Here is a 22106-nt window from a genome sequence, read left to right as displayed (position 1 = left end):
TTCTTAAAAGGTCTAATATACGCTTATAGAATATTAAACCCCAACTATGATTTTTCACTAATTGTGAATTTCGGTCACATTTTGTGAACACATTTCATATACTATTCCTTAGAAACTCAGATACAATCTTACAGAATATAAAACCCCAACTATGATTTTCACTAATTGTGAATTTAGGTCACATTTTGTGACCACATATTACTTACTAAGTTCTGATATACACGTATAGAATATAAACCCCAACTACGTTTTTTCACTAATTGTGAACATCGGTCACATTTTGTGAACAAATTTCATACTATTCCTTAGAAGCTCAGATATATGCTTATAGAATATAAACCCCAACTACGATTTTCACTAATTGTGAAATTCGGTCACATTTTGTAAACAAATATACAAATGTTGTTAAGTGTAAATTAGCTTAATTTCCCAAACAACCCAATTTAATTAACGCTAATTATCACTTAATTAAGTAAAATAATCACTAATTGCTCTTTTAAACGAACAATTATCAATAAGGCAAATTAAATTGCCAAATATTTGAATACAGTTTGCGATTTGATACCAATAAGTCTGGGCCCTAACTTTTCAAAGTTTGTTAAACATAAAGAAAAAACCTTCACAGATAATAAATAGTGTCAAAAGTAAATAAATATTTACTTCTGATAGCGTTCTATCCATTGTAGGTGAAATTTAGGTCAAATATGTGTTTGTTTGCATTAGCATTAACTTGTTAAAAATGTGTTAAAAAAACTCGATCAGCTCATACGTGCACAGTGCAAATATAAGTTGATTTCTAATATGATATTAATGTTTTGGACTCCGATAAATAAATAAACAAAAACAAATCATGGTTCGTACAATGTGACCAGGCACGAACCCCATGAATGACCCCGGGGTCAAAACGCCTCATGACCCATCATTGGGTCACAAAATAGCGGCACAAATCCCTTACAATATTTGCCAAATTTACAATAAACAAACAAAACCTTGGCGTTTGTCGAAACATATTGGTGAATAGTGCAAAAAGGGGTATTCAAAACCAACAGCAATAAATCAACACTATACTCTTTGAGTGGCTTGGCATAACCCCCCAAAAATATATATATATATATACATATTGTTATTAAATTAAAACCCGGTTTTTGTCGTTAAACCTTTTTATTATTATTATTTTCCGGTTATTTCCAAGTCGCTCAAAGAGTACGGACGAATGCAAGCAATAATATAGTCTTTGAGTGACTTGGACAAAACCAAAAAATAATAAAATTAAAATTCCTCATAGCAAAACCCGATTTGGGTCTTTAAAAAAATATTTTGTGTTAGTCCCAAGTCACTCAAAGGATATATACCAATGCAAGCAATACTATAGTCTTTAAGTGACTTGGACAAACACAAAAAAAATTAAAAAACCCTCATTATAGAAAAACCCGGTTTTGATCTTCAAAAAAACATTTTTCTTTTGTGTTAGTCCCAAGTCACTCAAAGGGTATATACCAATACAAGCAATACTGTCATAACAAGCCTCAAAAACTATATCTAATGTGCAGCTTGTCAGCCCCCAAAATTCACAAAAACAAACTAATTTCGAAGCTGCTAAAACACTACAATAATATAGGCCTAAAAAAATTGCAAATAAAATTGCAAATGAACACTCACGTGGTCTTGGCTGGTATCGCCGGCTGCCAGAGCGACGCGTGCGCCATGATGGTCACAATAGCAGGCACCAGATGTGGGTCATTGACTAAACGGAAGTTGTTAAAGACATTTTGCGCCCATACGACTAGAGAGGGTGACATGACAGCAGTGGCCATCAGTTGCAGCAAAAATATGCAATGGTGGAAATGCCATCGAGTAGACGAAGCCGTCAAACCGCGACGGTCCTCTTCGATGCGGTTGTAACCACACATCCTAACAAGCTGCAATGATACGGGAAGTTCCAAATTGTAGGCCTTGAGAATGTCAAGTGGTACGGTACGACCAGGAATGCATACAGCTAATAGGAATCATTGTGTTCCCACACATAATACAGGGAGCCCAGACAAAAGTTTAAACTCCTTAAAGGAAAATATAGGAATGTTTTCCCCCGGAATTGTAGGATTTTATAGGAGAAAAAAGATCATGCGTCTTTATAGGAAAATATACGATTTTATAAGAGACAAAGAACCATGCGTTTTTATAGGAAAATATAGGATTTTATACGAGAGAAAAATCATGCGTCTTTATAAGAAAATATACGATTTTATAAGAGACAAAGAACCATGCGTTTTTATAGGAAAATATAGGATTTTTTACGAGAGAAAGAACCATGCGTTTTTATAGGAAAATATAGGATTTTATACGAGAGAAAAATCATGCGTCTTTATAAGAAAATATACGATTTTATAAGAGACAAAGAACCATGCGTTTTTATAGGAAAATATAGGATTTTTTACGAGAGAAAAAATCATGCATCTTTATAAGAAAATATAGGATTTTTAGGAGAGAAAGAATCATGCGTTTTTATAGGAAAATATAGGATTTTATAAGAGAAAAAATGCGTTTTTATAGGAAAGTATAGGATTTTATATGAGAAAAAATGCGTTTTATAGGAAAGTATAGGATTTTTATAGGAGAATAAATCATGTGTTATTAAAGGGAAATATAGGATTTTATAGCAGAAAAAACGCGTGTTTACAGGAAAATATAGGATTTTATAGGAGAATAAATCATGTGTTTTTAAAGGGAAATATAGGATTTTATAAGAGAAAAATGTGTTTTTATAGGAAAATATAGGAATTTATAAAAGAAAAATGTGTTTTTATAGGAAAATATAGGAATTTATTAGAGAAAAATGTGTTTTTATAGGAAAATATAGAATTTTATAGAAGAAATGTGTTTTTATAGCAAAATATAGGGATTTATAGGAGAAAAAATGTGTTTTATAGACAAATATAGGGATTTATAGGAGAAAAAATGTGTTTTATAGAAAAATATAGGATTTTATAGGAGAAAAATGTGTTTTTATAGGAAAATATAGGATTTCATAGGAGAAAAAATGTGCTTTTATAACTAAGTAAAAAATATAGGTATTATAGGACCTTTCATGGAATTATCGGATAATATAGGACAGGCTCAAAAATATAGGATTTTATAGGAATTATACGACCACTGAGCTCCCTGCATAGGTTATCTCAAGCAGACGACATCTCCCACACCCCATATTGAAGACATAAATGGCTCTACTCACCTTAAACAACTGAATGAAAAGTGAAACGACCATGGCCAAGGCACCGCAGAAACACAACGAAATCAACGTCAACAAACTACAGGCTAACAACGTCATGATACTGGATGACGTCGTAGGCTTCGGATTGGGTAACATGGGCGCCTTATTTCCGTTTCCACACCAAATGACCAATCGTCCAGCGAGAATCAAGAACGCTTGACTGACAAGGGACAAGGTCACCAATATTCCATAGGATATTAAGAAGCCAATGGGTCTCAACATCATGAAATGGTAACGTTGTTGGAATAACGCGATGTCATCCGGTTTGGGGATGAATGGTGCCATCGAATGGTAATTGCGAATGGCCCATGCTATCAGCTCGGGTATGATTACGAGTAAGGCGAACCCGGGAAAGGTTTGACGCGCGTCTAACAATGATAGTATTGTTCCTAATAATGAAATAAACGTTGATTTGCGATCATTAGGGTTTAATCTTGATTATTTCTTTAATTATTTTGTTAAGTGAGGTATAATGTATGTGATTCAATTGGATTGAACATTGGCTTCCGAAGGGGAAACAAATTTACACGAATCTCTTATGTTACTTATTAAATCGCGAAATGTTTGAAGAAACTATGACATCTGTGATAAAATCGCTCGCAACATCTATCTGAAGAAATCTTCGCGGTTTCTTCAGATAGATTTCGCGGTTTCTTCAGAAAGATTTCGCGGTTTCTTCAGAAAGATTTCGCGGTTTCTTCAGAAAGATTTCGCGATTTCTTCAGAAAGATTTCGCGGTTTCTTCAGAAAGATTTCGCGATTTCTTCAGAAAGATTTCGCGCTTTCTTCAGAAAGATTTCGCGCTTTCTTCAGAAAGATTTCGCCATTTCTTCAGAAAGATTTCGCGATTTCTTCAGAAAGATTTCGCGATTTCTTCAGAAAGATTTCGCGATTTCTTCAGAAAGATTTCGCGCTTTCTTCAGAAAGATTTCGCCATTTCTTCAGAAAGATTTCGCCATTTCTTCAGAAAGATTTATCGCTTTCTTCAGAAAGATTTCGCGATTTCTTCAGGAAGATTTCGCGATTTCTTCAGAGAAAGATTTCGCGATTTCTTCAGAGAAAGATTTCGCGATTTCTTCAGAGAAAGATTTCGCGATTTCTTCAGAGAAAGATTTCGCGCTTTCTTCAGGGAAAGATTTCGCGCTTTCTTCAGGGAAAGATTTCGCGCTTTCTTCAGAGAAAGATTTCGCGCTTTCTTCAGAGAAAGATTTCACGCTTTCTTCAGAGAAAGATTTCGAGCTTTCTTCAGAGAAAGATTTCGCGCTTTCTTCCTAAAGATTACGCCGTTTCCTCAGAAAGATTTCGCGAAATTTTTTGGTGCAAATCGCGGAATAGAGTAATGTCAGTTCAACGTATGCAAACGTCATACCCTTCTATCTCTTAGGTAAGTGTCATCCCAATACCAGGCGCGTACAGTATCCCCTCTAACAAAAGCGCGCCTAGAGGGAGGGATACACAGTTTACTCCCCTCTCTACCGACACTACTCTATAAAGCAGAAAACCCATTGAGTATAAACAACCTTATAAAATCTTACCTTTAACACTTAAATTGTATATCTGCGCGCAAAGAGCGCCTAATAACAGCGCAGTTACATAGGCGGGAATTGCATTATGGAAGAACCGTAAGTACTGAAATTAATCCAATAAAATAATCGCGTTAATTTAATTTGCATTAGGCCTAGAACTAAACTGGAATTAAATATTTTATAATTACTTGCGCTGATAGATGACCGATGGGTATTCGAACAAACATAACGTAACTACAGTCGGGATTTAATACAATGTGAAGTTGAGGGTAACCTTTGACATTGGCGGGTCTCGGAGTGTACAATGTACCTTTTATTGTTGTGACCGAATTAATGGAAGATCTAGCGAGATATAAAGTGACCTATGGTCAGTATATTGCGAAGTTGCGATAACTAATTGCAGGGGATTTACTTTATTGGATAGTAACGATCTTCGTTACTCCAAGGAACGTGGTATCGCACAAATCCATCACCTATTTTGGGACAAAGGCCACAAAGAGGTTTTGAAAGGATTCTGGTTACGTCGTCCAAGGTTTAGGGTTAATCGCATAGGCTTAGGGAAATCGCAAATGTTTACGTTAGTTGCAACAAAAAAGGCTTACCGTAAGCGCAAAAAATGCTTAACATAATCGCAAATGCTTAAGATATTTGCGAAAAGGGTTAAAAAGTAATCGCAAAGGTACTATAATTGCAAAAACAGCTTAAAGGGTCTGCAAAGAAGGCATCGGCGGGTGGGTAAAAATTATTTGAAATACGTCACAGACATCACGTGATGCCAAGATACAAAGGCTCCTCATAGAGTAGAACTGGACATCTAGTCCTTGTTTTTTGCGAGATTGCAGCGCCAATTCCGTGAAGTGGTAGTTTTCGAAATAAATCGAACTAAGTTTCTTTGAACCACGCCTCTCCTTGGTCACGTGCCTCTGACGTATTTCAAATAATTTTTACCCACCCGCCGATGCCTTCTTTACAGTCCCTTTAATGCAAGCGCAAAAATGGGCTTAAGGCAATCGCAAAAAGCCTTAAGGCATTGGAAAGTCGCAAAACGGGGTTTAAGGCAATCGCAAAAAGCCTTAAGGCATTGTAAGTCGCAAAAAGGGGTTTAAGGCAATCGCAAAAAGCCTTAAGACATTGGAAGTCGCAAAAAGGGGTTTAAGGCAGTCGCAAAAAAGCGTTAAGGCATTGGAAGTCGCAAAAAGGGGTTTAAGGCAATCGCAAAAGGGGTTTAAGGCATTGGATAGGACGTCGCAAAAAGGGGTTTAAGGCAATCGCAAAAAGGCCTCAAGGCATTGTACGTCGCAAAAAGGGGTTTAAGGCAATCGCACAAAGGCCTTAAGCCATTGGAAGTCGCAAAAAGGGGTTTAAGGCAATCACAAAAAAGCCTTAAGGCACTGGACGTCGCTAAAAGGGGTTTAAGGCAATCCCAAAAAGGCCTTAAGGCATTGAAAATCGCAAAAAGAGGTTTAAGGCAATCGCACAAAGGCCTTAAGCCATTGGAAGTCGCAAAAAGGGGCTTAAGGCAATCGCAAAAAGGCCTTAAGGCATTGGCCGTCGCAAAAAAAGCCTTAAGGCAATAGCAAAAAGGCCAAAAGTAATTGCAATCAGCAAAAGCTTAACTCCTAGAGCAATTTGACGCGTACGCGTTCTCCTAAATAGAAAAATTCTTACCAGTGACTCCGTGTTTGCAAATTCTAGTTTCCATTGAAAAGGAATAGTGTTGCCAAAGCTCAGTTAAACCTCTTAAAGAAATATTATGATACACAGCTCCTTCTGATAAAGGTGACGTCAACATTTTTAATGGTGAAAACGCGGCAAGAGAACGAATTAAAGTAGGAAGTATCACAATTTTATGGCGCGTTTGTGGCTTGTACCGTTCACCGTAAATGCTGATCTAATCATATGAAATGTATGATATATATGTATCGGTTAAGTTTAATTAGTAATTTGCATTAAACTAATCTTGGATTCTTTTTGTGGCTGACCTTAGTGGAAGGTGGTAAGTGAACTAGGACATGAGAATGTCCTTTCACGATTAAATCTTTAGCATTGATTCGAAATAGACGATTTTCAGACTTCTCTTTAGAGAAACTAGGGACTACTTTGGCACCGTCTGATAGATTTTCACCTTCAACACTTTAAATATAAGTGGGATTAAATTAAACTAAGTGGGATTAAATTAAATTAAAAGGGGTTTTAATTAAATTAAGTGGGTTTTAATTAAATTAAGTGGGGTTTTATTAAATTAAATTTAGGGGGTTTTAATTCAATTAAATTTAGGGGGTTTTAATTCAATTAAGTGGAATTAAATTAAACTAAATTAAGAGGGATTAAATTAAATTAAATTAAGTGGGATTAAATTAAATTAAATTAAGTGGAATTAAATTAAACTAAATTAAGTGGGATTAAATTAAATTAAATTAAGTGGGATTAAATTAAATTAAATTAAGTGGGATTAAATTAAATTAAATTAAGTGGGATTAAATTAAATTAAATTAAGTGGGATTAAATTAAATTAAATTAAGTGGGATTAAATTAAATTAAATTAAGTGGGATTAAATTAAATTAAATTAAGTGGGATTAAATTAAATTAAATTAAGTGGGATTAAATTAAATTAAGTGGGATTAAATTAAATTAAATTAAGTGGGATTAAATTAAATTAAATTAAGTGGGATTAAATTAAATTAAATTAAGTGGGATTAAATTAAATTAAATTAAGTGGGATTAAATTAAATTAAATGGGATTAAATTAAATTAAATGGGATTAAATTAAATTAAATGGGATTAAATTAAATTAAATGGGATTAAATTAAATTAAATGGGATTAAATTAAATTTAGGGAAATTAAATTAAATGGGATTAAATTAAATTTAGGGAAATTAAATTAAATGGGATTAAATTAAATTAGGGGAATTAAATTAAATGGGATTAAATTAAGTTAAACGAGATTAAATTAAGTTAAATCATTTAAATGAGATTAAATTAAATGGGATTCAATTAAATTAGGTGGGCTTGAATTAAATTGAGATTAAATTAAATTAAGTGAGCTTAAATTAAATTAGGTTGGATTAAATTAAGTGGAATTAAGTTAAATGTGATTAAATTAAATTAAGTGAAATTAGACTAAATGAAATAAAATTGAAGGTGTAATTCAAAATAATTACCATATTTTGCTTGAAGTTGATACATTACACGCAAATACCCAGTTTAATTTCTCCTAATTAAATTTAATTATACTTAATAAGTAATTACCGATAAAACCCTATTACTAAAAATTAAAATGAATACACTTACAATTCCAATAGCATTTATTGCCACAATTTGACCTTCTTCAAGTGGGACTAGAATGTAAACTGCTTGTAATATCTAAACAAAATTAAGATTAAAATTAAACAAAATTAACATTAAAATTAAACAAAATTAATTTGACTAAGATTATTAATTTGAAGTTCATCATTTGAAGTACCTTATTCCTGGTAAATCTCCATGATCTTTCAGTTTTAAAAATCCACTCTCCAGTTTGTGAAAATGTTACTGGAACTGTATAAGAATTTGGCGCAAAACGGTGCCCACGTGATCTCTCAAGAAAATAAAATTTAGTAACTTCTTGAATCAAATTAGCGTCTTTGGTGATCTGTATATTAATTTTAAAGATGGAAAGAACATGATACATCATGTACTTCAAGTTATACAACAAATTTGTAATGGTTTGATAATTCGCCAAAAAGGAAAAACAACAACAAGTTTGTAATTTATTTTAGACAAATAAAGCAGTGATTTGAAAGAAACGTCAGATTTTGAAGTCAGTGAAAAGTTTATATCAGATATTTCATGATTTTTCTCAAAGATGGGTTGCCACAAAATTATCAGATTCTAATTTCCTGACTTATCCAGATTTTCCCTGAACTTTTAGGCCTATTTTAAATACCCTCAACTTTTAGGTCTGTTTTAAATACCCTCAACTTTAGGCCTATTTTAAATACCCTCAACTTTTAGGCCTATTTTAAATTCCTTAACCTTTCTTGGGCCAATTTTTAATTCCTTAAACACCTTTTTTGGCCTATTTTAAATTCCTTAACCTTTTTTAGGCCTATTTTAAATTCCTTAACCTTTTTTGGCCTATTTTAAATTCCTTAACCTTTTTATGCCTATTTTAAATTCCTTAACCTTTTTAGGCCTATTTTAAATTCCTTAACCTTTTTAGGCCTATTTTACTATCTATAACCTTTTTAAGGCCTATTTTACTTTCCTTAACCTTTTTAAGGCCTATTTTACTTTCCTTAACCTTTTTTTAGGCCTATTTTAAATTCCTTAACCTTTCTTAGGCCCATTTTAAATTCCTTAACCTTTTTAGACCTATTTTACTTTAATTAACCATTTTTAGACCTATTTTACTTTCCTTAACGTTTTTAGGCCTATTTTACTTTAATTAACCATTTTTAGACCTATTTTACTTTCCTTAACGTTTTAGGCCTATTTTACTTTCCTTAACCTTTTTAGGCCTATTTTAAATTCCTTAACCTTTTTTCGACCTATTTTACTTTCCTTAACCTTTTTAGGCCTATTTTACATTATTTAACCTATTTTAAATTCCTTAACCTTTTTTAGGCCTATTTTCAATTCCTTAACCACCTTTTTTAGACCTATTTAAAATCCCTTAACCTTTTTTAGCCCTATTTTACTTTCCTTAACCCTTTTTTAGACCTATTTTAAACTCAACCTTTTTAAGTCTTTCTGCAATCTGGCAACCCTTTCCCATCCAGATACACAACAATTTTATTGAATATTCAAACCATCACTGTCAAAAAAAAAAAAAAAAACCAAAAACCCCTTATGCTTACACTTAGCGTATTTTTATCCACAAGATCAAACAAACATCGTGATAATGTCATCACAAGTTGTTTGCACCACAATATACATAAATGATCAGTAGATAACCAAACTCCTGGTATTGCCGTAGTTACAGTACTAATATTTGACCGTATTCCATTGCCTTTCAACACAGTTAAGTCACTACGAACTAGAATATCTCTTTCACCACCCCCAATTGAAATGACCGGTGGAATATCGGACATTTTTTCACTTTGATTCCAAAAATTGTGAATATCGGAGTAGAAATTTGTAATGTGACTATCGGTGTTTAATGCGGCGTCTTTAAGAGGCGTTGCTTTGTTTATAATCAATGAAATAAGGTTGTTATCGAACTTCGATAACAGAAAAACAGCCTGGGCCGTAACTCCACCCATAGAATGGCCAATTAAAATTACGGATCGTGTTAAGCCTTTGCTTTTATATAAATCAGTGATGAATGTGATGCATTCCTTAAGAAATACTATTAACAAAATTAAAAGGGTTAATTAAAGGTAAAATTGATTAAAGGTTTATTAAACAGGGTTCGTTCACACAACTTTTGGAAAACCTATTTCCCTGATATTTCCAGGTTTTTCCCCATATACTTCCCTGAATTTTCCAGGTTTTTCCCGTTAACATAGGAGGGGGGGGGCAAATAGGGCTGGCTATAACATACTCAAAGGACATCCCCGTATCTCTAATAGAACCAGAGTTATGAGCCTCCAAATTATAGTGTAATGTTAATCCTATGGAGGGGATGTTTATGAACATTTTCCTTAATTACTCGGCCCCTGTTTGTCGTAGCCCCAAGTGTTTAGTATGGTTGGATGGGGGATAAATAGGACTATAACACACTCAAAGGACATCCCTGTGTCTTTAATATAACCAGAGTTATGAGCCTCCAAAGTATAGTGTAATGTTAATCCAATGGAGGGGATGTTTATGAATATTTTCCTTAATTACTCGGCCCCTGTTTGTCGTAGCCCCAAGTTTTTAGTATGGTTGGATGGGGGATAAATAGGACTATAACATACTCAAAGGACATCCCGCTATCTCTAATATAACCAGAGTTACGAGCCTCCAAAGTATAGTGTAATGTTAATTCTATGGAGAGTATGTTCACGAACATTTTGCTTAATAACTCGGCCCCTGTTTGACACAAATTTCCCTGAATTCCCTGAATTTTACTAAAAATTTGAAATTTCCCTGAGGTTTTTCTCAACTATTTATTTCCCTGATTTTTCCAGGTTTTCCAGGTTTGTATGAACCCTGTTTTTTAAAGGTATTAATTTGCATACATGTTTGGTCCCAAAGAATTCCACCGTAAAGTGCACTCCACTCTTGGTTAAAATCAAGGGTAAAGAAGTTAAAATGAAACTGACTTTGATGACTATAAGCCATTCTTAAAGCTACAGAGCCAATAGATCTAACTTGACGATGGCTACCACCGCTACCAGGTATAAATAACACAGGGATGCCGGAGAAATGACCTTTTTTCAAATCATCAGCATATCTCCTGTTTATAATTAATAATTCCTACTTTTAACAACCTTTTAATGCTAATTTTTATTAAAATGAAACAGTTACCCTTCGCCATATAAGTATAAATTGTATTTTGGGTATTTTTTCGATAATTTTTCAGGTAGTTTCTGTTTCTGTTTGGTACATAAGGTTTCGTTTTTCAAACAAATTTTCAATTTGACATTAGCCAAGGCTTAACGTGCCGGTTTCCAATCTAGGGACTTTTAGGGTTTAATACTTACGATATACTCGGGATTTTCAAACATATAGGTCATTTCACATTTATTTTCTTCAATATCAGTCAGGAAAATATATAAACCAAAGAAAAACAACCCAAAATAAACAAAACCGAGCCATGTTCTCCATCCAAAGACTGTCATTTTGAATCTGAAAATTTTGGTTTCTTAAAATTCGTCTGCTTGAAAAGTTGCAACATTTTCATCACAGCCATCAAAAAAATTAGAAAAATAAGAATTTTTGAAGAGAAAAATGTCAGAACTTAAAAGACACTTTGTTTATACAACAATAAATGTGCAGAAATAAAATGTTATGTTAGAAAACAATAGTTTAATAAGCTTATTAAGTTCAAGGAAATAAGGTCGATTGCGCAACACTTTATCATCACACATTCACACTGCATAACATTTGCTCCTCCCATGACGCAATAGTAAAGGCCACTTCACAACCTCAATCCTAAACTTTTTTATCATTCTTTATCTCAAGTAAAATAATTGTTTAGAAGGCAGAAATATGAAGTAAATGTTACGTAGGAACGTTTTTGTTCTGAGATTCCAAGGGCAAGTGACAAATTAAAATAACTTAATTAACGTCTCACGTACGCAATTAAAACTGTGGACAAACTCGTACGTGTGAAGATCCCTTTTAATGACGTGTTTTACAAAACGAAGCAACTACCAACACGCCCCTTCCACGCTGTCCGAAGCTACAGTTTGAGTTTCACCACATAAGTCGATAAGATATCTAGATATAAATACGGCCGTTGGGCGTGTATCGTCATTTTCATTTGAGACTAGTAGGCAAATTGAAAGGGTTAATTTACAAAATGAATTCGCTAATCAAAGGAGAATATACGGAAACTATTCGTTATGTATGGTTAATTGAAAAGTTTTTCGAGCAATTTCAAAGGTAAATTAACTTTATCATCTTATAAATATAAGTTGTCCGTTTGTTCCTTACGCATGAAATGGCTCGGTTCCTCAAGGTGGGGTCCGAGAACCCCTAGAAATTAAAGGGCCTGTAAAGCTAGCATAGGCGGGTGGGTAAAACATATTTGAAGCAGAAGTGTATAATACTTTTCTTCGTGAGAAGTGTACCACCACAAAGCGGGTACTGTAATTGTAACATGATGCTTCCCAACCAACATCAGAATTAACATTTATTATAGCAAGGTTACTAAACCGAATCACATACGCGATAAATAGTTCCCTCATCATTACTCTATAGAGTAATTTCTTTCCCATATACGTCAACGTCATAACCCTCTATCTCTTACCTTAGTGATATCCCCCCTCCCCTTCCCTTCCGGGGGCAAATAGTATTCTCTAGTACAAAGTTGCCCCTAATGTAGGGGATACACAGTTCACTCCCCCTCTCAATCGAAATTACTCTATTAGGTAACGCTTCACTATTTGCCAAGGTGCATGCATGCGCTTGTGCGTTTTTGTTCCGCGTCAAGACAATCAAGGTTTGTGGGTTGATTGCTGAGGATTTGGTAACAAACAGTCATTGGCTAAGTGCTGATGATGCACACTCCGAAGTTTAATAAGACAATAAAGAGGGATGGGCTAGTAACCAGAGTGTACTCAATTCTTGGTGTTGCAAACCGTAAAATTAACAATGTTCTTCATTATTCCAGCAATGGACTTAGCGTCGGCCGCAGAATTTCAAGCCCATACTTTCCAACTGAGGGTACGGAAGACACCATCGAAAGCTGGAGGGTTAACATACGCGCCAGTCGCAAAAGCCGGGCTCCTGACAGCCCAACTGACTCACCGGAAGAGACATTTTTAATCATCCACGTCTGGAATCGCAACCCCGACTACAGCATGTCCGCAGCGTTTGCCGATTATTGCAAGCTTGAAATGATGAGCGAAGATCAATCGTGCCTGTTCAGTGTTGTCGTCCCCAAGACCGTGTCCTGGCCTGATTTCAGTTTCAGTACGTTTTGCAACCTTAACGAGTTAGAGCGTCAAAATCCGAACTTAAAAACAGATGGTTCTTTGACGATAATCGTAAGTCTTGGCGTGGATCCGAAGCCATGGTTGCAGACACCAAAATACAAGTTATCTCGCTTAACCGACGAAAGTCAATTAGTGGCTAAGAAACCATTACCGAACATTTTTAAATCTCTAAAACAAATGTTTGACGAGGACGATCTGACTGATATCACGATAAAAACGAAGACCAAGAACTTCTTCTGTCATAAAGTTGTTTTAGCCGCGTCATCGGAGTACTTTCGTGGCATGCTGCAATGCAAAATGAAGGAAGAGTCTGAAAACTCCGTGGACTTCGGCGACACCTTCGACGAGACCACAATGAAGGCTGTTTTGGACTTCATGTACACTGAAAGTGCCCCAACGGAAACTCCTGACTTATCGTACCAGAAGTTGTACGTTGCCGCGGACTACTTTCAGTTGTCCGAACTAAAGGACATTTGTGCCATCAAGTTATATTACTCGCTTAACGTGGACAACGCCGCGGACATCCTGCAATTGTCCGAACAGTACAAAGAAGAGTTACTGAGGGACCAAGTGATGAAATTCATGGAAGAGAACATGTCAGAGGTGATTAAAACTTCGGCATGGTCCAATATACCCGGTGACGTCATTAAAAACTTATTACCATTATTTTTACAGTACAGTAAATGCAAATAGATGTTTGAATCGCAAAAGTCTTCAAGGGTGCTTTCACCAACCTTCACCTCGATTATTTTATATTAGTTCTGTATTATTTTTAAACAGTGTTGTTGTTGTTGTAAATATTGATTTTATGTCAATAAATAAAATACGTAATTGAAAACTGGTATAATTATTAAATTATTGAAGCAAAAGTAATACCATAAGTTTATAAGTGATATGTTCCGTTCCATAAGTATGAATGGCACTTTCTATACAAGTTCGTAATGCTACTGAGAGACTTGCAGTACTCGAGATAACTAGTTCGAAAAGGAGAACGACGGAATTAAGCGAGTCAATTGAAGTCCTAACTACACTCGGTGCAGGTGGTTAATTAATTTTGCAGGACCAAGTTCCATCTAGGTCCTATTTACTCTGAACTTACTAAGCTCAAATTTGACAGCAGCGCTTTCACTCACCAGGCGTATCATGTCGCTTTACCCTGAATCTATGACCTACTTCAATCACTTCAAAATTACAAGCTCCAGTTTCTAAGTTACCAGTGACAAACTTATGGAAGGAACATATCTTATGAACTTAAAGGGACTGTAAAGAAGGCATCGGCGGGTGGGTAAAAATTATTTGAATTACGTCAGAGGCACGTGACCGAGGAAAGGCGTGGATCAAAGAAGCTTAGTTCGTTTTATTTCGAAAAACCACCGCTTCCTGGAATTGGCGTTGGAATCTCGCGAAAAACAAAAACTAGGTGTCCAGTCCCACTTTATGTGGAGTCTTTATATCTTGTGGTCACGTGGTGCCAGTGATGTATTTCAAATAATATTTATATACAGAAAGGTCAAGGACAGCGGGAAATAAAAATTACTAGATGTATTGATTGTGCGTGATTGCGTATGAGGGTGAAAGAAATTAGTGTGAAGGAACCTTCAAATTATGATGACGTGTTTTTAAACACGCCCTTCTACGTTTCCTGCTTCGGCATTTCAAGGAACAAGTTCATTCCGTGTAATGCCCCGAAAGGAAGTATAAATAAGATAAACGAACGAGTATTGTAATTCTTGTTTGAAACGGGCGCAATAAAAGTTGTTTAAACTAAAAATGAATTCGCAAATGAAAGGAGAATTTACCGAAACTGTTCGCTATATTTGGACAATTAAAAACTTCTTTAAACTTTTTCACGGGTAAAGTATATAAATTTTCTCTATATTATGTGTCCGTTTAGTAGCGCGGTTATTCACTGAAAATGTCCAGTGACAATAAGTTGTAAGATAAATAAAGCCAGAAGTATATAATACTTCTCTTTGAGAGAGAAGTGTATCACACCACAAAACGGGTACCGTAATTGTAACATGATTCTTCAATCCCAACCAACATCAGAATTAACATTTATTATAGCAAGGTTAATTGTTAAACCGAATCACATACGCCATGTAAATAGTTAATTCCCCATCATTACTATATCTATTAGCGCTGCTTAACTATTTGCCAAGGCGCATGCATGCGCTAATTAATTTTTGTCCTACGTCAATTAAGACAATCAAGGTTTTTTGGTTAATTGATTGCTGCATTGGGATTTAGTAAATACCAAACAGTTAAACTTAAATCACCCTAGCACGGTGCGATAGTTAAATACCCATCTTTATTAAGTTTAATGAGCGGGAGAGCAAATTAACAAAAAGGGGGTGTGAGCCTGGGAAGAATCATTCATGTTACATAACTAAAGAATATTAAGAGATGATACAACGTGTCATCTTCTGCTAGGTATTGTTTTAGATTCAAAAATAACGGTGGTCACAAACTATCATTATTATTCCAGCAAAGATCATTGCCTAGGCAACCGAGTCTCGAGTCCATACTTTCCAACAGAAGGTACGAAAGACATCGTGGAAAAATGGATCGTTAACATACGTGCCAGCAACAAAAGCCGGTTGCCTGACAGCCCAATTGTCTCTTGGGACGATAGATTCTTAATCATCGACGTCAGGAACATCAACCCTGATTACAGCATGTCCGCATCATTCCCTGATTACTGCAAACTGGAAATGATGGACGAAGATGAATCCTGCCTGTTTAGTATTGTCGTACCCAAGAAAGTGTCCTTTCCGGATTGTACTTTTAACACGCAATGCCATCTAAACGAGCTGTTGCGTCAAATTCCGGCCCTAAAAACTGATGACGCTTTAACGATAATCGTAACTCTTGGTGTGGACCCGATTCCTTGGTTGCAGACACCGAAATATAATCAAAGCCCATTAACTGACCAATTAGATAAGAACCCATTGCCGAAGTTTTTCAAATATCTAAAACAAATGTTGGACCAAGGCGATCTAACGGATTTTACAATAAAAACCAAAAGCAAAAACTTTAACTGCCATAAAGTTGTTTTAGCCGCGTCATCGCAGTACTTTCGTGCCATGCTACAATGTAAAATGAAGGAACAGTCTGAAAACACCGTGGACTTTGGAGATAGCTTCGATGAGACAACGATGAAAGCCGTTTTGGACTTTATGTACACGGACAGAGCACCAACGGATACCCAAGACTTATCGTACCAGAAATTGTACGTTGCCGCGGACTACTTTCAATTGTCCAAACTGAAGGAAATTTGCGCCATCAAGTTGTGCCACTCTCTCAACGTTGACAACGCCATGGATATCTTGCAATTTGCCGAAGAGTGCAATGAAAACTTATTGAAGGGTCAAGTGGTTAAATTTATGGAAGAAAACTTTTCATGGTCTAAAAAATTCTGGGGCGTTGTTAGAGGCGTATTGCTACTGTTTTTGCAATACACTAATTGTCTCATATCTCTTCTTTCCTTTGGAAGAATATCGATGGAAAGTCTTATTTTCACTCCAGTAAAATTATTTCGTAGAAAATTGCATGGGCAAATAGCGTAAAATAGTTTATTATTTTCGTCATTAATGGGTCCAAATCACAAGTTCAAAATTTCCCAGACTGGTGTGATTCGTGAACCACAACAAAAAGTGCATTCACCAACTTTCACCAAAGTTATCAATAACTTATAGCGTTTTCCTTTGTGGTCGCCCGAGAGCGCTCCGAGATCACTCCATATTTTCGTGGTACGTCATCGCTCTAGCTCGGAGGACCGAATGTAGTTGCTCTCAATGAAAGACAAAAGTTTTTTCGGAGCGGTTTTGTGACGTCATCAAGCGGTCCATTTTGGTCGCTCCGTCTCTAGAGTCGGAGCGGTTGGGATCAATCCGGGAGCAAACCGGGAGGGAGCGACTGGGCCATTGTAAGACGCGCCTCCGTCTCGGAGCAGCTCGTTCTTTCCAATGAAAGACGACTTTTTTTTCGGAGCGCTCGGATCACCTCAAAGAAAAACGCTATAATTTTCCTAAATGCGCCGCCGCCAGACTTGGAAATAGCACAGGTCCACAGGTCAAAAACCAGTTTATTAATTGCTCGGACCAGTTTTTTTATTCAAAATCCGGGGGTTACTGGTCCTTGGGACCAGTTTATTAATTGAGAATTTTTATGAAAATTCAGGAGGGACCGGTTTAAAAATTCTAGACATTATAAATTTCTACTCCATGGATATAGTCTCCTAGCCTTGACATTTTCTAATTCTTTCCTTCCTTGCTACAACCACTGCCCACTCGATCACGCTTTGGCTTCACACGCTTTGCTATAGATTATAGAAGCCCCTCCACACAATGTTTTTCCTATGTAAAAGCGCGTGTTGGTAATTTTGTGCTTTTTCGCTCGAAAAATCCAAGGAGCCAGCTTTTAACATGACCGGCTATGGGAGGAACACCGTTATTTTGCCCTAATTTTGAAACTATTGGTGCAAACCTCTTGAAATTTTAAAGAGATGTGAAAAAACAACGTTTGCTATGTTTTGGAAATTTTGAAAAGTTTCCCTTCTTTTTTTTTGTATAAATATTAGAACGAAAATTAGCCCTACTTAAAGGGCTTGGTCTTCGAACAGTTTAATAAGTTTCTTTTGTTTCACTTGTTCGAATCTCTTGAAATTTTAGTGAGAGGCACATTGAACGGTTTTAAGTTATGATGCAAAGTTTCGAAGTTTTCAAAGAAACAATTCACTTCCAAAAAATTCATTAAAATTGTGCTTGTGCATAATCCTACAACCTATTTAGTCGCTTAGGGAAATTTTAGGAAAAGGACTATTCGTTTTAAAAGTTCGAAATTTTCCACAATAATTTAAAAACTTTAAATATGCCTTTCACTAAAATTTCAAGAGACTCGAACCAAAGAAGCTGAAAGAAACAAATTTAAACTGTTTGAGACTAAGCCATTAAATTATGGTTCATTTTCGTTTTAATGTTGTTACAAAAAGCTTTGTAAGAGAAAAACTTTGCACAAAAATACCAAACATTATTTTGCAAATCTCATTAAAATTTCAAGAGATTTCAACCAGTATTTTCAAAATTAGGACGGAAATGTTAAGAGTTAACTCTGATTTTTGACATAATTTTGCATCTATAGCCCGATCGAGTGGGCTGTGCGTCAACGAAATACTCCCTTAATTTTTCAATAGGATTAGTAAAAAATAAATTAGGGATAGGGTCACTGGTCCCAAGGACCAGTTTAATATTGTAGACGCTGGGGGTCACTGGTCCCGAGGACTAGTTTCAAAAAAATCCTTATTTCCAAGACTGGCCGCCGCCGCGGGAATTTTTAGCAGACTACATTTTTTTCTGACGTCTGCTTCTAGTTCTGCTATATTTTTAGATTTTTCTTTGCAACGGATTCACGCTATGTTATTTTATGTTGTAAATGTATTTTTAATGCGATTAAAGGCTTCGTAATTGAAAACTAAGTTTAATTATTGAATAATTAGTAATGTCCGAAGAAGACAGTGAAAGTGACGAAGATATGATAGACATTGCTAGCGCATTACGTGAAGTGTTCAACGCCGAAACTCGTCAGATTAGTAATAAAAGAAAGTTATCTGATAGGGACCAAAAGGTCCCAGTTGATACTAATGACTCGACGTCAACACCGGAAACCAAGGGGTACATCAAATGCGACGAATGCGATTACAAATGTCCCGATTTATACACCTTGAAGTACCATTGCAGTTCAAAGCATCATGAAAAGGAACTGGTTCAATGCGAATACTGCGACAAAACTTATAATTCCAAGAAACATTTACAGGACCACATTCGATTAGTACATTTGAGAAGCAAGAAAACGTTTGATTGCGACAACTGCGATCGCAAATTTAGCCGGCGTTCGTATTTACGGGAACACCAACTGGCAACACATGAGAAAGAATAACATATAGTTGCAGTACACCACGTGGTGCATGTGTCATATATTGTTGTTTTTGTGTAATGATATGCATCATAATAAAAACAGAATTTTATATGTTATAAGAGTTTGTGTTTGATTTGTTTTGTTAAATACTTTTCAGTGTCGTCTGCTTGATAAAGCGTTATGACCATAAGTCTATGAGATACGTTCCATAAGTATGACACTACCTATAGAAGTTCGTAATGCTACTGAGAGACTTACAGTACTCGAGATAACTAGTTCGAGAAGGAGAACGACAATTAGGCGAGTCAATTGAAGTCCTAGTTACACTCGGTGCAGGTGGTTAATTAATTTTGCAGCTAGGACCAAGTTCCATCTAGGTCCTATTTAGTCTGAACTTACTAAGTTACCCAAATTTGACAGCAGCGCCTCACTCACCAGGCGTATGTCGCTTTACCCTGAATCTATGACCTATACTTCAATCACTTCAAAATTACAAGCTCCAGTTTCCAAGTTACCAAAGATTTTACAAACTTATCACGGAACATATCTTATAAACTTATAATCTTATAACAAGCGCCTTTCAGTTGGTTTATAACAAACAGTAAAGGTTAACACTAGGTACTTGTAACTTGAGTTACGTAGGCATTCATCGCTAACAAAGCGACGTGGTACCGTGGTAAGACGACAACAACAATTATCGTTCCTGGGCCATTGTATGTAAATCATTTTAAGTCTACGTCCGCATAACTTTATAAATATTAAATTATTCTATATGATATGTTTAAAATCGGATATGTCCTATATAATTTAAAGAACAAAGCCTTATCTAAATTCAGGATGTTTCTGATAACTCTGGTGGCATAAATTAAGTCTGGGGATGTTCTTTGGGAAATAGATTTATGGTCGAAAATGTATGTAATTTCTATCTCCATTTTGTTTGCCCTAAGGGACATTGTTTTCAAGTTATGATTTGATTTCATTGTTTTAGGGATGACCCCTTAATTAAATTAAATTAGAAATTATTGTCTAAATCAGTTTCTTAATTAAATTTAAGGGGTCATCCGTAAAATACTGATACTCCAATCTTAACTCGATTTGAAACCAGTGTCCCTTAGGACAAACAAAATGTCATAAATAGAAGTATAGAACATTTTCGACTCAAAATTAATTTCCCATAGAACCAATTATACTTCGGTCCTATAATTACCCTTTTTAGGAACATTCTGTACAGAGCGATGCTATTTAAGGATAAGAGTATCATAGTTTCAGTTTCTTACGGGTTAAACCGGTTGAATCAGCTAATACCTTTACTTAGAGTATAGGCAGAAGTATATAATACTTCTCTTCGAGAGAAGTGTACCACACCACAAAGCAGGGTTCCGTAATTGTAACAACATGATTCTTCCCAACCAACCTACATCAGAATTAACATTTATTATAGGCAAGGTTAATTGCTAAACCGACTCATGCACATACGCCATGTAAATAGTTAATTCCTAATCATTACCATATCTATTAGCGCTGCTTAACTATTTGCCAAGACGCATGCATGCGCTTGTGTGTTAATTAATTTTTGGTCCCACGTCAATTAAGATAATCAAGGTTTGTGGGTTAATTGATTACTGCATTGGGATTTAGTAAATACCATAAAGTTATAGTTAATTCACCCTAGCACGGTGAGCGATAGTTATATACCCATCTTAATTAAGTTTGATGAGCGGGATCGAGCAAATTAACAAAAAGGGTAGGGGTCCCTCGCCTGGGAAGAATCATTCATGTTACATAACTAAATAATATTAAGAGATGATAAAGAGTGTCACACTTCTTCAGTATTATCCCCTTCAGGTACAGGTAAGCAATTCTTTTTACAACTACGTATTTTAGAAGGAGACATTTTCGTGGCAAGTGTTCAAACATCAACAACTACCTTTTAAAACATTTCCTGACGCGTGAATAAATATACGTTCTCGTGGAAAATGTTTAAAAATATGGCAAACATTTCGTCGCATTCTAAACCGGACCTTGACGAGGAGTTTTCGTTTACAACTACTACAGTTACATTTCAAAGTGTAGTCAACGAAGAGGCAGCGGTGACAGATGCATTCGTAACTACTATGAGTGAAGTTGATATAAAATCCATAGATACCAGCGATGTTGGCAATTTGTTGGGGAAATTCAAACGTTGGCAAATCATTTATTTCGCCACTATTGTTTATATCTATGGTGTTACGTCATTCTCATCGTTAGGTGTCATTTTTCTGGCACCTGATTTGAATTTTACGTGCGTGGAACAATCCCACGTGACGTTTACAAATTTTACCGGGATTTTGAACGCGAAAACATTGGAAAATAACCAATGCGAGTACGTTGCAAATGGAAGCGTCGTGCCTTGTAACAGCTGGGAATATGATAGGAGTTTTTATAAACAAACCTTTACCGAAGAGGTTAGTACTGGCCATTTTTGATATGTTTCATAGTTTTAACCCTAAGTAGGTAGTAAAGGGACCCACCTGTAAATAAGCCACAGGCTTAGTGTGGAAAACCCTTCATAGACAAAGCCTAGATTATTAATTAAAGTTTGCTAGGGGGTGATTTTAATATAAAATAAATACCCCTCCCGTAGTTATTACTCCATATATGGGAAAAAACCTGGAAAATTCAGGGAAATATATGGGAAAAAATAACACTGGAAAACTCAGGGAAATCGGTTTTCAAACGTTGTATGTACACGGTATTATTTCAAATAATATTTAGTCAAACGATCCCTGTTTGTATATGTATCTGCGGTGTAGTGGTTATATCATCCGTTACATGCACGGAGGGCC

The 22106-nt window shown here is 35.6% G+C and overlaps 4 protein-coding genes across 6 annotated transcripts in view; 3 read left to right on the top strand and 1 right to left on the bottom strand.

The window, feature by feature from the left end:
* The window catches only part of PGAP1 (GPI inositol-deacylase), a 116517-nt gene that overhangs the window by 51109 nt on the left and 43302 nt on the right, over positions 1 to 22106 (bottom strand). For both annotated transcript variants that reach the window (XM_089854938.1, XM_089854939.1), the window contains 14 exons: positions 11407 to 11551; positions 11231 to 11298; positions 10942 to 11159; positions 9634 to 10124; positions 8259 to 8426; positions 8087 to 8158; positions 7957 to 8009; positions 6777 to 6927; positions 6463 to 6685; positions 5207 to 5267; positions 4983 to 5136; positions 4804 to 4897; positions 3230 to 3657; positions 1660 to 1919 (listed from right to left, as the gene is read on the bottom strand). In XM_089854938.1, coding sequence (XP_089711064.1) covers positions 1660 to 1919; positions 3230 to 3657; positions 4804 to 4897; positions 4983 to 5136; positions 5207 to 5267; positions 6463 to 6685; positions 6777 to 6927; positions 7957 to 8009; positions 8087 to 8158; positions 8259 to 8426; positions 9634 to 10124; positions 10942 to 11159; positions 11231 to 11298; positions 11407 to 11544 — 2579 coding nt within the window. In that variant the 5' untranslated portion in view covers positions 11545 to 11551. Of the gene's footprint in view, positions 1 to 1659; positions 1920 to 3229; positions 3658 to 4803; positions 4898 to 4982; positions 5137 to 5206; positions 5268 to 6462; positions 6686 to 6776; positions 6928 to 7956; positions 8010 to 8086; positions 8159 to 8258; positions 8427 to 9633; positions 10125 to 10941; positions 11160 to 11230; positions 11299 to 11406; positions 11552 to 22106 lie in introns of those variants that run through there.
* Positions 12109 to 14199, top strand: LOC149618414 (speckle-type POZ protein-like). Of its 2 annotated transcripts, XM_089854978.1 has the most exons (3): positions 12110 to 12310; positions 13041 to 13968; positions 14041 to 14197. In XM_089854978.1, exons 1-3 carry the CDS (start codon positions 12228 to 12230, stop codon positions 14056 to 14058), a joined length of 1029 nt encoding a protein of 342 aa, XP_089711104.1. In that variant the 5' UTR covers positions 12110 to 12227; the 3' UTR covers positions 14059 to 14197. The 2 variants fall into 2 exon arrangements, with proteins under 2 accessions (XP_089711103.1, XP_089711104.1); XM_089854977.1 differs by having other exon boundaries at positions 12109 to 12310; positions 13041 to 14199.
* On the top strand, positions 14668 to 17419 carry LOC149618413 (speckle-type POZ protein-like). Its single transcript, XM_089854015.1, has 2 exons — positions 14668 to 15218; positions 15854 to 17419. Exons 1-2 carry the CDS (start codon positions 15136 to 15138, stop codon positions 16932 to 16934), a joined length of 1164 nt encoding a protein of 387 aa, XP_089710141.1. The 5' UTR covers positions 14668 to 15135; the 3' UTR covers positions 16935 to 17419.
* The window catches only part of LOC149618412 (organic cation transporter protein-like), a 42902-nt gene continuing 42065 nt past the window's right edge, over positions 21270 to 22106 (top strand). Inside the window, exon 1 of the mRNA XM_089855748.1 lies at positions 21270 to 21725. Within this exon, the coding sequence (XP_089711874.1) occupies positions 21270 to 21725 (456 nt within the window). The remainder of the gene's footprint in view (positions 21726 to 22106) is intronic.

The sequence above is a fragment of the Phalangium opilio genome, unplaced genomic scaffold, assembly GCF_054372755.1.
Source record: "Phalangium opilio isolate 3A_F unplaced genomic scaffold, DU_Popi_V2 ptg000209l_1, whole genome shotgun sequence".
NCBI classification, from domain to species: Eukaryota; Metazoa; Arthropoda; class Arachnida; order Opiliones; family Phalangiidae; genus Phalangium; species Phalangium opilio.
Note: the sequence above shows the minus strand (reverse complement) of the source record. Positions and strands in the feature narration are given on the sequence as shown.

What these genes read in the sequence shown, in the direction of transcription:
- LOC149618414 (XM_089854977.1), top strand. Translation starts at nt 12,228, where the DNA reads ATGAATTCGCTAATCAAAGGAGAATATACGGAAACTATTCGTTATGTA. An exon ending in TTTTTCGAGCAATTTCAAAG is followed by an intron (nt 12,311 to 13,040) that starts GTAAATTAACTT and finishes TCATTATTCCAG; the next exon opens with CAATGGACTTAGCGTCGGCC.
- LOC149618413 (XM_089854015.1), top strand. Translation starts at nt 15,136, where the DNA reads ATGAATTCGCAAATGAAAGGAGAATTTACCGAAACTGTTCGCTATATT. An exon ending in TTCTTTAAACTTTTTCACGG is followed by an intron (nt 15,219 to 15,853) that starts GTAAAGTATATA and finishes TTATTATTCCAG; the next exon opens with CAAAGATCATTGCCTAGGCA.